Genomic DNA, 17,433 nt, shown 5'->3' with positions numbered 1-17,433 from the left:
GTTGAGGTTCTAATGCTTTCTCTTATCATACTCCAAAATAGTTTCCCTAAAAATGCGCAGTTAGTTAGTTCTAGTTGCTTTTTATTTTAACCTGATTTGGTAGCTTATTGCACACTTAGATGTATGTCTCTAACTTCTTTCTACCAGACAAATTTATTTCAATCATAAAACTAAACAGACAGTTCAAATCCTAGTAATCAAATCCTCCTAGTGTACGTTAAGTTGAAGTCCTCATACTGTGTATTAAAAACTAAAAAGCAAAAGGCACAGATATGATGGTCTCTCAATATGCAAATTTATTTCTCAGAAAAGACTGTAATATCTGAGCATGAAAATAATGAGAGATCACATTTAAATAGAAGCACAAAGTGGGACTAGTCCGATACCAGCTAAATGACACTTGGATTCAGAGATGCATAAGCAAGCAGCTCCTGATTGCTTTCAACTATGGCCATGTCCTCTTCTAAGAAAGACATGGACGCTTCGATGCCATTGCCATCTATCGCGTCCATCAATAGAACGGTATCTTTAAGTTGGAAACTACGGACACTTACCCAAGATGGCTTTCCCCATCCAAAGTTGGTTTCATAGAAGGGAAACCAGCACCAACTGGTGCAACTGTAGTTGTCTATGCCCTCCTTCGCCAAAACGTTCCCAGACTCTTTGATTGTTTGATAGGCATCCTCTGCAGTAAGTCCATTACGGTACTTTCCTTTAAAGTCATCCTTGCATTTCCGGAATTTAGCAACCAAGCTTTGAATATCTACTTCACTTTCTACTGTTATTGCTGCTAAGTACCACACAAAATTCCCCAATAAGTTTTCTGTGAATGCCTGCCCTGATCTTTTACGCATGTTCACTGCTTGACACCACAAGGAAGGCCTTATCGAACCCAATTTTGATCTTGATGCTTCCATGGTGCATTTCCAGATGAGTGCTGACACTACTTCAACACGCGTAGGATTTGGCACTGAAGCACTAGCAGCTTTGGACTTGAGAGCAGCAATTCGTGAGGCATCAAAGACGAATCTTCTTGTTGTGCACTTTCCTTGAGTAAGTTCCACAAGAGGTTTTGGTGAGTTTAAGAAATCTTGTGGTGGGTAAAGAGAAACTGCAGCACCAAACTTTGCAGGAAGCACAAGATGATCAGTTGTACTAATGGAGCCAAGGGCAACTGCAGACCAGCTTTTTATGAATCTGCTGAAGGTAAAAGCATCCGCCACCTTATGTGAAATGTTGATTGCAATTGCCATTCCACCACATTCAAAGAAGTTGACCTGGACCAGTAGAAGATGGCCTGTAAGTGCTTGAGTGGATTCTACAGCAGCTGGAAATAGATATTTCAGCATCTCAGTATCTGGACTTTTCAAAATATCCAATATTCGACAATTTACTCTGGCTTCAATGAATGAAGCTCCACGGTCATCGCAACAGATTGAATCATTGTATTGGAATTCCCCTGCTAAGGGATAGAAGTGAGTGAGGGTTTCAGATAGTGATGCTTTTAGAATGCTGGATTTTTCTGCTATCAATGACTGGTGATCTGAATTGAGCTCCTGATCAGCATGATTGGGGTAGAAAAGAACCAGTGGGACATAAACTTCAGGAATAACCTGATCTAGAAAAGAGAGGTTTACACTTTTCAGGTGGGGAGGGGTTGGAGAGGATGGTGTAATTGTTTCCTTGTGAATGATTTCAACCTTGAAATCTGTACTCATCTTGCTCCTCTGTCTTGAGTTTCATATCAAAGATCCTTACCATGCTTATAAAGCCATAAAGTTGGCCAGAGGATCACAGCTCACATGAGACCATCTCCCACCATAGGCTAAAAAACCAAATTTAGCCTATAGTTACTCTCACCATAAGCCAAATTACAATTCTCATGGTAAAAAATTTAGCTTGAGCTATTTTGTAATTTTGTAAGCCAAATTTGGCTTATCGGGTTAGTAGGTTAAAACTAAGTATTATTTTATTCAACTTTAAATATTGTTATTCTAATTTATAATAGCATCTAAATTAAAAATTCGTTACTAACAAAATTTTATACCATCGTGACAATCTCGACGAGATCTTTCATATGAGCCCCATATATATCGAATATATTTATATAAAAAAAATTTCATGGTTAATTATTAAATTAAACAAATATATAACAAAAGAAAAAAATGGTTTTACCTTAGGATTTAGCTTACGGTGGGAGTGTTTCGTAAGCCAAAATACTCTTAATTTGGCCAAAGATTTAGCTTATGGTGGGAGAATTTGGTAGGCTAAAAAAAGATTCTATAGAATATTCTTGTTTTGTAAGCTAAATTTGGTTTGAAATTTGGCTTATGATAGGAGATGCTCTAAAAGGAAAGTAAACTCTTGTCTGTTATTGTATCATCATTGGTATTTACTATTGACTATTATTGATCTGTGTTGAATGTGTGTGTGTGTGTGTGAGGATGTCCTTAACTATGGTGCGGATTTGTTTAATTGACCAATTTTTCGATTATATTTTCTCATCTTAATCGTTCAGTATCCATGTATATATGAGTAGGTCATCTCTACAAAATTTCAGCTTATTTGGTGATTGTTAAGGCATTCAAAACTGTGATTTACCATGAAGAACACGGACGGTTAGGTTGTACAGATTCAGTTCGTTCATTGATTTAATACATTTTAAAGGCCTTAACGATTACCAAATTAGTTGAAATTTTGCATAAATGATCTACTCATACATACCTAGATACTAAACAGTTAAGATGAGAAAAATATGATCGAAAAGTGAGTCAAAATAAGAAAATCTGCATCATAGTTAAGTTAAGGATAATGGATCCCTTGTTATGACTTATATGAGAGATTGAGCATTAGACCAACTTTTCGATCATATTTTTAAAATATTAACCGTTCAGTTTTTAGGTCCTAATATGCAGATCACTTATGCAAAATTTCATCCAAATTGGTGATCGTTAACCTGCTCAAAACCGCGATTTTCATGAACGGTTTAAGTTTGGCAGATTTGAACCGTCTATTGATTTAAGTTAATTCAAAACATTAACGATCACTAATTTGGCTGAAAAATTCCAAAAATGATCTACTCATATATATGTAGAGATTGAATGGCAGAAATGTTGATATGTGATCAAAAAATTGGTATAATGTTCAATCCCTCATATAACTTACAATAAGGGATCCCTTAATGGGAAGGCCTTGTATGTATATATATCAACTTGCGCATATGTTATTCTTGCTGGAGCTAGTGGAGTATGTATCACCACTATATGCTATAATTCTGGGGTTTATTTTAACTCTTTTTGTTTTTCAATTCAACGAGTTCTGCATGCACAGCATTTGCTTATATTGATTTAAAGTGAATCTTTTTCATGTAAGGTATAGACCTTATTGTTAATGCAGGTGTGGATAATAATAATTATATATTTTATATTTATTTTGGGTAAGATTTAAACTTGAGACCTCATCTAACATTGCTGCTAATAGTTACTGGGTTTGCTAACATATGGATTGATCTAGTTCAAATATTTTGCCTTTCCTCGATCAAAACCCAGCTGAATGGATATCTTTTTGTACTAATTAAGTAAATGAGTGTGATTAATTGAGAGAAGCATATGCAAGCAGCTCCTTATTGATTTGAATTACAGCCTCTATGCCTCTGTGTGAAGCAATACAGCTACATTCTTGACTAGGCACTTGGGAACTACAGATAAGTACCCATGATGGCTTTCCCCATCGTAAATTGGCTTCCTAGAAGGGAAACCTGCACCAATTGGTATAGTTATAGTTATCATCCTCTGATTCTTATTCCATTGATGATGTTAAAGTGCTACAATGATGGGAAATTTTGGATCATTACCTCTCTGGTTTATCCCCACGTACAATATTACATGCTGCTGATATTTAGGAATCTGTAACACTCGTATATTCAAACTTAGATATTAATTCTTGTATAATTTATTCTTGCTGGATGGAGTATGATGTACGTGATAGAACATAATTTTGGGGGTCAGATATGAGAGTGATTGAGAGAAGCATATGGAAGCAGCCTCATATTGGTTTCGGTTACAACCATGTCTTCTTCTACAAGAGAACACCTTTATGCAATAATGGCAATCTCCATCTTCTGTGTCGAGCAATACAGTTACATTATTGAGTTGTGCACCTGTTGTACCCACCCATGATGACTTTCGCCATTTATAATTGCCTTCCTGGATGGGATTCCCTGCACCGACTGGTGTAGTTGTAGAAATCTGTATCAGCCTCTCCCATTGATGATGGTCTGATACTAACGATAGTTTGTCGTTGGAGACTTGGAGTACTCCAAGGCATAAGGACCACAGGGATAGGAAAGCTTTAGACGATATATTTCGTCCGATTTTCTTTTCATAGTCTGTTATGTACAATAGTGTGCTACTAGCTAGTTAATTGGCTGGATTTGTAGTATCATCACCTTTTTTTTTTTTTTTGGTAATTAGAAACTTCCATTGCAAAAGCCAGAAGGCTGAGAGATACAAAGGAGGAAACACAGAGAACCTTAACAAGCCTAAGGAGAATCTGTTTGAGCATCATACAACAAAATATGCATTAGGGAGGGGAGGGGGATTGGAGAACCAGTCCCCTATGCACACTCCGCATTTGGCTAAGTTTGCAACATGGTCTGCTGCTGAGTTAGCCAATCTACTGATCCAAGACCNGTTAACNCGGTTGAATTGGCGACTTACCAACCTAATCTTTTTTAGAAGATTAGCCCTTAGCTTCCCAGGTTGAAGAAATCCACTGTAAGTACATTCCATTGGGTAGGGGACACAACTGCAAATATGGGTCACCATGAGAAACTTCTCATATCGGCCCTCAAGGCCTTTATTTCGATCAATTCAGTTTAGGTTGCTGTAGATGCTTCAGTTTGTAGCCTTTTTCTTTTCCGCGTAAAAAAAAGAGCAGTGGTGAATCAATGAACTTTATTTCTCATGGATGACCACAAGGGATATGTTGTTAATGTTTACTAGTACTTTCGCTGTTGGAAAATTATGGAAGATCATTGCACATTTTCTATGTTTCATTACGCATACATAGATACATTATGTCAAAGTTTGCTCCTTATGCAAGTATTAAGAGAAGCATATGCAGAGCTGCTCCTTATTTGTTTCAATTACAGCCATGTCTTCTTCTTTGAAACTCATGATTGCTTCTATATGCCATCACCATGTATCAAGCAAGGAAATCACATTCTAGATTACTGCACCTGGGATAGTCACCCATGATGGCTTTCCCCATCCACAATTGGCTTCGTAGAAGCCAAACCTGCAACTGGTGCAGTTGTATTTATCTATATCATTCTTTCCTAGATATCTATGATTCTATACTCCTTGAAAAGTAAGCAGACATCATCCCCACTAAACCCCATTACCATATTTCAATTTCAATTCCTCGCTGTCTTTCCTGATTGTAGCAACCAAGCTTTGAAGATTTGCCTCACTTTCTTGTGTCTTTGCTATAGAGACTCCTACAGCATTTCCCATTAAATCGGGTTTGCGCAACACTTTCCGCATGTTTTCTGCTTGAATACGCCACATGGATGGCCTTGAAGAACCAGAGTTTGATCTTGATGCTTCCGTTTCCCCACACTTGTCGGGTTTGGGACTGTAGCACTAACAGCTTTAGACTTGAGAGATGCAATCTTTGAGGCCTCAAACTCTACTCTTCTTGTTTTACAAGCTTCATGAACATACTCCACGGCACGTTGCGATGAGTTGATGACTAAATCATGACCTTGTGGTGGGAAAACAAAATCTGCAAGAGTAATGTAGGGCGAGTCCTGAAGGATATAAGGCCCGGTGCGAACAAAATAGTTGTGTCCCTCATATAATTTTTTAATATAAAAAATACTGAATTGTCGTTGAGTTTCGACCCTAAAATTAAGGACTAAAAATTAAATTTATTGCTGAAATATCAGCAATATTTTCGTTCTTTTCAATTGTCGATAATTTTTAAATTTGAGAGCTGGGATTCAAACCTCAATCTCATAAGAACACGAGAGAAACGTCTTAGCCATCTCTACTAAGATAGATATATGTTATACATATACATTTAAACATATTAATAGACTCAATATATGTAACTATATTTGGATATTTCTTTTTAAAATTTTAATGAAATCGATATTTTCCCGATATTTTCTTAGATATCTATTTTTTAGACTATTGAAATTTTCTGGATACCCAATATATTTTCGAGGAAAGAGAAGTGGGCGTAATAAATGCGCTGGCCTCCTTGGTAATAAGGGAGAAGATAATTTTTCAAAACGGATGGCTCTGATTTGATGTCCCAAAAAGAAAAAAAACATGGTAGTCATGATTGAAGATTGAATAAAAAGAATACGTAGACGACGTGATTGTTTGGCTGGGGAGAGAAGAGAAAAGAGAGATAAATATGTTTATTCTTTTGCTGCCACATGCCATCTTTTCAATTATCAAGCTAATTAAACCAACCATTCTCAATTGCTCCACAACCTTGTTTGTCAGATCGTGCCCTCTTTTCTTCCCGGGCCTAGTGCGGTTGCCCTGGTTGCCCAGCGCTTAAGCCGGTCTAGAATAATGCTAGGTGAATTATTTTTGGTGAACCACGAGTCTACCTTATGTGTCAAGCTAACTGGTATGTTCACGTCATCAATATAAGATTTTTAATATTTTAAATTTTTGTTTTTTATTATGAATTACAAAATTTCTTTTTTGATTTTTTATTTTTTGATTTTTATTTTTTAAACCCTATCCTTTACTCTTCAACCCTATATATATATATATATATTTTTGCCTACGTACAATACATCTTCAAACCGACGTAGTTCTATTGATTAAAGAATTCTCAGTTTGATTTCGGCTTTCTCGCAAACATCTTTTGCCTGTTCTAATCGTGATTATTTTTTCTTCTTCTTTCTTTTCCTTTCATAACATGTTTGGAATTAAGGGTTTGGGTATGAACCCTAATTCAAAATCACAGCTATAATATGAACCCCAATTCGAATCCACTCCCCAAACCCTTAATTCCAAACATGTTATGAAAAGGGGAAAAAAAAAAACACTAACCACGACTAGAATAGGCAGAGAAAAGTTTGTCATTGACAAAGCCAGAATCAAATTGAGAATTCCTAATCAATTGAATTGAAGAGGTGGGAGGATGGGAGAGATGAGAGGAAGATATAATAGAATCACGTTTGTTTGAAGACATATTATAAGGATTTTTTTTTTTTTAGGATTTCGTTTTAAACGATTAGAAGATAAATACATAATATGATAGGGTTAGGGAATATACAAAATGAAAAATGAGATTTCGTAATTAATAATAAAAAACAAAAATTCAAAATATTAGAAATCTTATATTGATGACATGGATATGTCACGTCAGCTTGTCACGTAAGGTAGGTTCTAGGTGGTTCAAACGTTTACACCATGATGCACTTGAACCATGCACCCATGTGACTAACATATTTATACCAAACGTTTGGTTAGTGAGATTTAGCAGCTTCTGCATACTTGTTTGATGAATTTATAGATACTTTCTGTAAGACAATATTATTTCAATGATGAAATAATGCACAGTTCAAATCTTAGTAATCAGAGCCTCATTGTGGTAAGAAGTTGAATTCCGATCCTCATACTAGCTAGGTATAGTGAAAAGCAAAAAACATTCTCAAAAAAAATAAAAATAAAATAGTGAAAAGCAAAAAGTACATACATCTGGTCAGATTATCTCTCGTAACTCAACCGTGCAGCTTTATTTCTCATAGAGAACAGATGAGCATGAAAAAAAAAATGAGCTAGGTCACATTTAACTAGAAGCACACTTTTTCCGGATGCAAGGTTAAATGACACTTGGATTCAGAGATGCATAAGCAATCAGCTCCTTATTGCTTTCAAATATGGCCATGTCTTCTTCTAAGAGAGTCAAGTGCGCTTCGATTCCATTGCCATCTTTTGCATCCATCAATATAACTGTATTTTTATATGGGAAGCTCCGGATACTTACCCATGATGGCTTTCCCCAGCCAAAGTTTGTTTCATAGAAGGGAAATCGGCACCAATTGCTGCAACTATACTTGTCCATGCACTTGTTTGCCAAGAAGTTCCCAGCAGACTCTTTGATTTTTTGATAGGCTTGCTCTGCAGTAACTCCATTAGGATAGGTTACGTTATAGGCCTCCAAGCATTTCCGGAACCTAGCAACCAAACTTCGAAGATCTACTTCACTTTCTGTTGTTACTGCTGCCATGGACCAAACAAAATTCCCCAATAAGTTTTCTGTAAATTCCTGCCCTGATCTTTTTCGCATGTTCAACGCTTGACTCCACAAGGAAGGCCTTATTGAACCCGAGTTTGATCTTGATGCTTCCATGGCGCATTTCCAGATGAGTGCTGACACTACTTCATTGCGTGTTGGACTTGGCACGGCAGCACTAGTAGCTTTGGACTTGAGATCAGCAATACTTGACGCATCAAACACGAATCTTCTTGTTGTGCAACTTTCTGGAACCCTTTTCTGGAACTTTCTTGGTGCGTTTAAGAAATCCTGTGCTGGGTAAAGTGAAGCCGCAGCACCAAACTCTATTGGATGCATTATTGGATGATGATCAGTTGTACATTTGGAGCCAAGGGCAACTGCCGCAGCCCAGCTTTTTATGAATCTGCTGAAGGTAAAAGCATCCGCCACCTTATGTGAAATGTTGATTGCAATTGCCAATCCACCACATTCAAAGAAGTTGACCTGGACCAGTAGAAGATAGCCTGTAAGTGCTTGAGTGGAGTCTACCGCAGCTGGAAACAGACATTTTAGCATCTCAGTATCCGGGCTTTTCAAAATCTCCAATACTCGACAATTTACCCTGGCTTCAATGAACGCAGCCCCACGGTCATCGCAACAGATTGAATCATTGTATTGGAATTCCCCTGCTAAGGGATAGAAGTGAGTGAGGGTTTCAGATAGTGATGCTTTCAAAATGCTGGATTTCTTTGCTATCAATGACTGGTGATCGGTATCGACCTCATGATGATCAGCATGGTTGGGATAGAAAAGAACCAGTGGGACATAATGTTCAAGAATAACCTGATCAAACAAAGAGAATTCTACCCTTTTCAGGTGGGGAGGGCTTGGAGAGGATGGTGTAATTGTTTCTCTGGAAATGACTTCAACCTTCATCTCTGCACTCATGTTCCTCTTCTACGTACCACTTTGACTGACTTGAGTTTGATATGAATATGATAGACCTAGCTTGTTCCCATGCATATATAGGCTCAAGTGACACGGCGTATGAAAGGAAAGATACTTATTATGTGATTGTATTGCCATGCATATGATACGGCATTGATCTGCGTTTGACCATATGTAGTTCTTTAGGAATCTGTAAGATTGATTAATATATATTGTATAGCACATAATTCTGGATTAAAAAATTTATTTCACAATTCCACCAGATGTTGCGTGCACAAGCATTTGCTTATATTTTTTTCAATTGTAAATTGTATGTAATGTTTCGTATAAAAAAAAACAAAAAAAAACTGTATGTAATGTTTGTGAATTGTGATTAAAATATTTTGTATGGCACATATATATGATCTGAATTTAAATTTTCTATTTTTCTAATTCCAACAGCTTTTGCATGCATAAGCATTTGCTCATAAACTGTGTGAAATGCATGTGTATAGATTATTTGAATGCATGAGACAGCTACACTCATTTATTTCTTTTAAGTCAGAGCACTGTGACTAAAAAGAGGCGTATAGATATGCAAGTACCTAGCCTCCGGCCCTTATTGGTTTCATACTGCCATGTCTTCTTTAAACACGATAACGCCTTATATGACTCTATGCAATCATCATCGATCGAGCAATACAATCATATTCTTACACAGTTTCATCTAATTTGGAGATTATGTGGATATTAAATTAGATTAAATAAATCAACAGAACAAAAGCTGTCCAAACAGAACCGTTCGTGTAAATTATGATTACGGAAACTCAAATGATCTTCAAATTGGATAAAACTTTGCATAAATAATATACACACTGTGTTTTAAACAATGAAATGTGAAATTGTGGAAATGCGATCTGAAAGTGAGCGAAATAAGGAGGTTCACACTTTAATTTCAAAACGGGACACCGCTCTGGATATGAACTGTATATATATACACACACATATATTCACATATTCACACTGACTTTTTTTCTTTTTTTTTTGATATATTGAAATAGCAGTTTATTAACTTCAACTGATACATCAAATTAGGTACATTGTCCTCAAATGAGAACCCCAAAACATAATCAACTACATATATACTAGCTAGCAGTTAACCCTAGCACTATTTTTCATTATTCAAAAACACCATGTATTTTTTATATTCCATCTATTTTTATATTCCATTATCTATTATTATATTACATTAATCCAATTTTATTTACAAACTACCCTACCTGATAAATGGCTTCCCTCTCCGTGGTCATTCCGAGTAGTAACTCCATGGTTTATGGATAGTAACACTAGAGTGAGTACTCTGATGATGAGTCCAGGTATGTGGGATAGCAACACTAGAGTGAGTACTCTAATGATGAGTCCAGGTATGTGGAATGTAAATTTTATTCAAACTCACTTTCTTCCTGTGGATGCGGATAAATTTTTGTCCATTCCAGTATGTGAAAAGAGTGGAAGTGATGTAGCTATTTGGCACTACATAAATGATGGATATTACACTGTGAAATCTGGTTACTGATTGACAATGGAGTTAAAACAGGTTGGAAAGAGCACGAGCAGTAGTGGTGAGAAGGATGAAACCAACTCCAACTCGGTATGGAGTATTATCTGGGGTCTCTCAGTCCCAAACAAAGTAAAGCTTTTTCTTTGGAGAGCTTGCCATGCCTTCTTGCCTTGTGTTGAGCGTTTGTTTAAACGAAAAGTGTGCTCTTCGGATATTTGTGGTAGGTGTGGTGGTGCTAGTGAATCGGTTTTACACAGTTTGTGGGATTGCCGCATAGCTCAGAAAGTGTGGAAGTGTACCTGGTTAGCTGGAGTGGTGAAGCTATGGAAATTTTAGTCTTTTAGTGATCTCTTACATAGGGTGGCTTTGGAGGGCCCAGACAAAGAATTGGAGTTTTTTGGATTAGTTTGCTGGTGGATCTGGAAGTGTAGGAATGATACTATGCATGGTAAGGAGGGATTGAAGCCTGATATACTTTTCCATCGGTGTAAGGAATGGAAATCAGAACTAGCTCAGACTCAGAGCACTAACAAACCGATTACTGGTATTGTTGTAAAGGAGGTAGTGCGCACCCCACAGGTCAGTAATACTTCTACACTATGCCAAAATATTCATCAGACGATAGTCCAGGTCTGTCGTCTGACAGTTTTTTTTATGTCGTCTGAGGCTGTGTCGTGTGATTGACCTTAGATGACAGTTTTCCACCGTCGTCTGATATCTGTTCAGACGACATATCTTATATCGTCTGGAAGAAGCTGAATCTGGAAGGTTTCAGAAAAATATGTCGTGTTAATGGATTACATACAACATATAAATGTCGACTGAAGCCAGAATAAGGAAGAAATTAATGATGTTTACGTCCTCTTATATTTATCCATACTATAGATAAGTGTCGACTGATATAACGTTCAACGACAAATAAAACAAAGATATGTTGTACTATGAGACTTCTAATGACAACTATATGTCGTCTCATATTGTCAAACTACTAGGCGCTATATCATCTAGAGTTCAACGACAATTACTTGTCGTTTGACTTGTCTTGAGACCACAAATGTTTAACTTCACGGATTCTGCCGGAATTGCTGCCTCGCGATAGGGATTCCGGCAACTTGCCAGAAATACTCGTCGGATCCCGGTGACTTGCCGAAATTTCGCCATAGCCTCCCCATAAACTCCTATCACCAAGTTATCGACAAGTATCAACCACAACAATGATTTCAGTCACAATCCAACTAAATAACCGCAACACAAACAACAACACAGCCGACCAAATCGAACTCCTTACCTCCAATCTGAACACCACTCAAACCCAGCAACCTCTCCTTGCTTGAAATCAATAAGCAGTCCCTCTGCCACGATGCTACATAACAGCAGCTGCCCCAAAGCTTCCCAACTCTAAGTCCCGGCTTCGCCAACGATGAACTACACTCGTCGGAGCTCGTGGTCACCACCAGAACACGAAGAACATAATCGCCGGAAAAGAAGCTCAAGAAACCCAGAAACACAAAAGGGGATTTCTGAGTTAGGTCTCAATTGAAGAAAATAAAGCACTAGACTGTGCAGAAGGAAGAGAGGAGGAAGGGTCTCACCGTCACTAGGTGGATCGGTGACCGGAGCCCAAGCTCTTGCCGAAAAACAGAGAAGGACAGTCACTATCCTCCTCCATCGATCTCCGCCAAAAGTGGATGTCTAGGGATTGAGGACCGACATTGGGGTAGTTGCAGGTTGTTGATTTGGGTTGGGTATGACTTAGTTTAAGCGGTGAATCGATTGGTGAAGGTGATTGGGTGAGACGATGGCTGGAGCTACCATTTCCGACGGTGGCAGAGGAAAGCACAGAGAGAGATCGAGAGAGTTTGAGAGAGGGAGAGAGATAGAAAAGAGGGATGCGGCTGAGAGGGAGAGGGAGAGTTTTGGAGTGCTAGGGTTTTTTTACATCCTTTGTATACTTATGCGTGTGAAATGACAAAATTGCCCCCACGACTAAGTTTCAAGACTTGTCTAGAAATTTCTCTCTATTTCAAGCTTGACTTTAATTTACACTCGTTTCTTCGTAACACTAAAAACTTGATTTATACGTTCGTACTCCACAACGTTCATAAAAACTTGATTTAAACGTTCGTACTCCACAACGTTCAAAAAGGCAACAGGACAAAAAGTCAACCTTTTTGATCTTCTGAGGCGTCAACTCGAAATAGTTTCGTTGACACTAAATGAGGGTATAAGCTAGAATTGACGAATCTCAACTTTAAGTAGTAGTCGGTCTAGATAAGAGGGTTTTCGTTTAGATAAAAGTGTTGACTTTTAAAAGTATTTTTCAGACAACATATATATATCGTTTGAAATTACCAAGAAAGATTTCATTCACGTTAACCGCATCGACCGAGATCCGAACTTTATCGAAAATGCTTGAATTTTGTTCTACACCCATAATTCACTATTATGTTGACATCTGACACTCAAACTTAAAAAAAATTATTTCCGTCGTTTGAATCACAACGTGCGTACTAATGTGCTATAACATGTTTACTAAGTTCTTTGTAAACATACATCTTTATAAGACAACTATATGCAAGAAACAAAATTTACCTAATCTGACCGTTGGATATGATCGCGGTACTTAAATATGTATGTGGAAGAAAATTTATCCATTTTCGATAACTTATAGGTCTCGATCATTAGAGTCAACTTCATATATACATAAACTTTCTTATAGCTTCCACAAGGAGAAGTACATAATCGTTTCATCAAAGTGTCCAAACTATTACATATATATGTTTTCCTACTCTTAACAAGAGTTTGAGTACCGGCTAATCAAAAATATAAGTTTTAGTCGGAGGAGATAAGAGCGTTCCCGTTTGGAAAATATGCACAATTTATGTTGACCACTTATTTACAACCTTAGACGACATATAATCGCCGTCTCACATTGAAGAAAAGCGAGGGAAAATTACGGCGCCCAAATTCAAATATTTCAGGTCCAGACGACATTTTTATGTTGTGCGATGAATACATTAAGGTTGGCACCCTCTCCCAAACTCAAATGAATTGAATATTTCAAGTTCATACAGACGACATATTAACCTCGTCTAATGAATAGATTAATAGGTTGAGCCCCTTTTTCAAACTTATATATCAGGTTCCCTCAGACGACATTTATAAGTCATCTTATTAAATACAATAAAAGGTAACCAAACTCAATATTTAATTATAAATTGAGTATTTTAGGGTCAGAGAGACCACTTTCATATGTCGTCTGAAGTTATACATTACAAGGTTCGTACACTCAATTTTATGGGTTTATTATACGTCATTTGTTTGTCGTCTGAATAAGTGAATTTAAGGGTTCAAAATGGAGGTATAAATCAAAGATTTATGGTTGTTTCAGACGACATTAATATGTTGTTGGATGAAGTACATAAAAAGGGGATTAAAAGTAGATTTCACATTCTTTCACATACAACTTTTATATGTTGTCCGACGTATTACTATAAAGTTGCTAAATGTTGCTTTTTTACACTGCATATATATGTCGTCTGAAATTTTGCATATCACAGACAAATTGAGCAACATCCAGAAGTATGAAGAGAGCATGGCACTCATACGACTTATACTTCACAAATGTCGTCTGAATGGTCGAAAAATTAATTAGACGACACAAACTCAAAATCGTCCAAAATATGTCATCTGAAAAGTGTCGTCTGACGATGTATATGGCCTAGAGCTAGTTCTCTATTGTACTTTGATGGGGTTGTGGATAAGTTAAATGGAAGGGTTGGAGTAGGAGTTGTGGTGTTGAACCCGGAACATGGCCTTCTAGGTGCTTTATTAGTACTGCTTCCTCTTTCTCTAAATCCAAAAGCCACTGAAGCACTTGCTTTGTGGTATGGAATTGAGTATGGAAAGAAGCTAGGTGTATCAAATGTTGATATAAGAGGTGATGCTCTAAATGTGCTTAATGGCTTAAAGACTTGTGGTTGGGACTTCAGCGAGATAAGAGGCGTTCTTGATGCAGTTAGATTGATTATGACTGATTTTGAGATAGTTTCGTGGAGGCATGTGAAGAAACGTTTCAATGCAGTAGCACATGAGCTAGCTAGAAAGGCTTTGTCATTAGCACAAGGTTGGTTTTGCAAAGAACAAGGGCCTGAATGGCTCCTTCAATTAATTGTTGATAGTAATGTTTGATGTATTGGGGGTTCTCTTTTGAGAATTATTACCCATATGACTTTTGGTCTGAAGTTAATAAAATTCCATTTCAATCAAAAAAAAAAAAAAAACTACCCTACCTTGCCCGAATTGGGGGACTGTAAGATCCTATCATTGCCAACAAAACCCTCCGGGAATATGAGTGAAATTTTAAAATATTGTTATTTGTTTACAAGAAGTTCCACCCTACCCGTGAACCCCTGAATATTAAAAAAACCCTAGCCTGCTATCGCCGCTCCGCCTCCAAGCCTCCAATTTCAATTTTGATCTCGTCCGGTGGTGCCTAGACGTCGGCGAAGGTCTTCGGCCTTCGTGGTTGTCATATATAAGGTATGCTGCCAGATGGGGAAACGTTCTCATCCTTAAAGTAATTGAAGTACAATGCTTCTGGTATGGTCTATGGCCTCTTGGGATATGCTGGAGGAGATTAAGGTGGCGTAAGATTTTAGGGCATGGTTGGCTGGGTTGGTGCGACGACGGCAGAGGTACGCTCCTGGTTTGGGGCCCGAGTTTGGTTCTTTCTGCCAATGACGTTCTTTGACGGTGTTGGATGTGAAGATCTAGATTGGGGATGAGTCTAGGGTGGCATAAAAATGCAGCAGCGTGGCTAAGGAGTCTTGTATTGCCAACGGTGAAGCTATGGTGACGGGGAAGAATGGTTGCGGTGTTGCAGGCTTGGCCGCCGGATCTTGGTCGACATGATTGTTCGGGAATGCAGATGATGGTGGTGGGCTGGTCCAATTCTAACTTGATGGGTCTGACGTGCACTCTCCTTGGGTTGCCTCATTGGGCTGCTATGTTGGGCTTACCAACTCTATCCTTTATTTAGGTTTTAGTTTCAATTGTTCTATTCCTATAGGTTCACCCTTTAGGTTACTAGGCCTAGGTAATTTTATGAGTACGATTACTAAAGGGTAGTGATATAGAACATATGGCGATAGAGATTGAAGAGCAGATCGATCGGAACAAGTCTAAACCTGGTTTGCTCCAGATTTGGCGTTCGGTGTCTGATTGGCCTTTATGATACCTTTTCGGAAGCGGAACGGCCCAACGAACTAAACTCATTGCTTTGCCACGATGTATGGGCTTTTTAGGCAATCCAAGTCCGTTTAGGCTTCCAAAATGTAGATTTACTCGTTTTCAGCAATTATTTTTAATAGTTTGTTTTGGATTTGGTTTTCTTTTAATCCATGGGCTTTTAGGCTTTGTTGTTAGTTGCCCTAAGGTTTATTTTCTTCTATATAAGGAGCATTTATCAGTTGTAGTCGTCAGCTTTTGATTAATAAAAACATTTGAGATTTTCTCAACTTTTCTGGTGGATTCTAGATTCTCTCGTGGATTCGAGAAAACCAGACTTGTGGATTCAAGTCGCCGTTGGTGGATTCCAACGTTTATATTTCCGCTGCATCAGGTAGTCTATCCTATGTACTAGGTGAGGTATGCCTCATAACTACTTGTCTATCGGTAGATGATAGTATGTAATGGCTATTTCAGGCCTTCGCTTTACCTAAATTTATGAAAGTCGTAACTGAGCAAAACCCACCTGTTGGCTGGCCCAGCCCAAAAAGTAGGGCAAGTTTGGGTGTGCCGTTGGCCTTGGAATGCGATTAGGCCTACCTGCGACTTAAAAACTCTTTCTGACATATTAAAGCTCAATTTGTGGAGATAAGAATCATGACAAGAGTCGATATTAGACAACGAAGATATGTAAAATATCGACTGAGGATGTAAGCACTCGAACCCCTTTCTTAAAAAGATCCCAGACATCTAGTCTGAAACAAAGTAATTTGCAAAAGTCGATATTAGACAACGAAAGAGAAAGTAGATTATCTTAGCATAAGATGAAGACGTACCGGAAAAATAAATCAACAGAAGGTAATTGAAGAACTATCAAGCTAATAGCCAGGTGTCAATCTAGTTACCAGATCACCCAGATGTCAATTCTCTATAGGAGGGAGAGAGGAAAATCAGGTTTTGTTAGTATTGGTATGCTTATTCAAAATGTGTATATCTTAGCCTTTCTTTACGTCTAATATATATAGGGATGTGAAATCCACAGGTCCTAAATTGAAATCCACACACATTTTTATCTTTTTTAGTTAACATATTCACAAAAAGACAAAGTTTAAGTCACAAAAAATAGTAGAAAAATTGTGTGTGAATTTCATATCCTATATATATCACCAAAGAAATAGTAGAAATGTGTTCCTGATCATGAATGTGTTCTTCATGCATGAAACTATGGACAACAGAAATGTACGCGTAGCACGTTCACCACACGGATCACGCTCCATATATTTGGAAGGACACGGACCCATGAAATCAACAAAGATGCTTCTTCGTACCATTGGCCGTTGCATGAAACAACAAAAGATGGTGTAAAAACTCCAAGCCTCCATCTTGTGACCAAACGAAAAACATGTGCATGCATGCATCTGTCATATGTGGAAATTAAGAACAAAAAGCCAACAATCATGTTTAAA

At 37.7% G+C, this 17,433-nt stretch overlaps 2 protein-coding genes across 2 annotated transcripts; both read right to left on the bottom strand.

The window, feature by feature from the left end:
- Positions 1-389: 389 nt before the first annotated feature.
- On the bottom strand, positions 390-1,718 carry LOC101303405 (BAHD acyltransferase At5g47980-like). Its single transcript, XM_004295644.1, has one exon. The coding sequence runs from the start codon at positions 1,716-1,718 to the stop codon at positions 390-392; it is 1,329 nt and encodes a 442-aa protein (XP_004295692.1).
- Positions 1,719-7,854: 6,136 nt separating this feature from the next.
- LOC101303105 (BAHD acyltransferase At5g47980-like) lies at positions 7,855-9,198 on the bottom strand. Its single transcript, XM_004295643.1, has one exon. The coding sequence runs from the start codon at positions 9,196-9,198 to the stop codon at positions 7,855-7,857; it is 1,344 nt and encodes a 447-aa protein (XP_004295691.1).
- Positions 9,199-17,433: the final 8,235 nt, after the last annotated feature.

Source organism: Fragaria vesca, linkage group LG3 (genome assembly GCF_000184155.1).
Source record: "Fragaria vesca subsp. vesca linkage group LG3, FraVesHawaii_1.0, whole genome shotgun sequence".
Classification (NCBI taxonomy): Eukaryota; Viridiplantae; Streptophyta; class Magnoliopsida; order Rosales; family Rosaceae; genus Fragaria; species Fragaria vesca.
The sequence above is the reverse complement of the archived record's forward strand: the minus strand, read 5'-3'. Positions and strand labels throughout refer to the sequence as shown.

What these genes read in the sequence shown, in the direction of transcription:
- LOC101303105 (XM_004295643.1), bottom strand. Translation starts at nt 9,198, where the DNA reads ATGAGTGCAGAGATGAAGGTTGAAGTCATTTCCAGAGAAACAATTACA.
- LOC101303405 (XM_004295644.1), bottom strand. Translation starts at nt 1,718, where the DNA reads ATGAGTACAGATTTCAAGGTTGAAATCATTCACAAGGAAACAATTACA.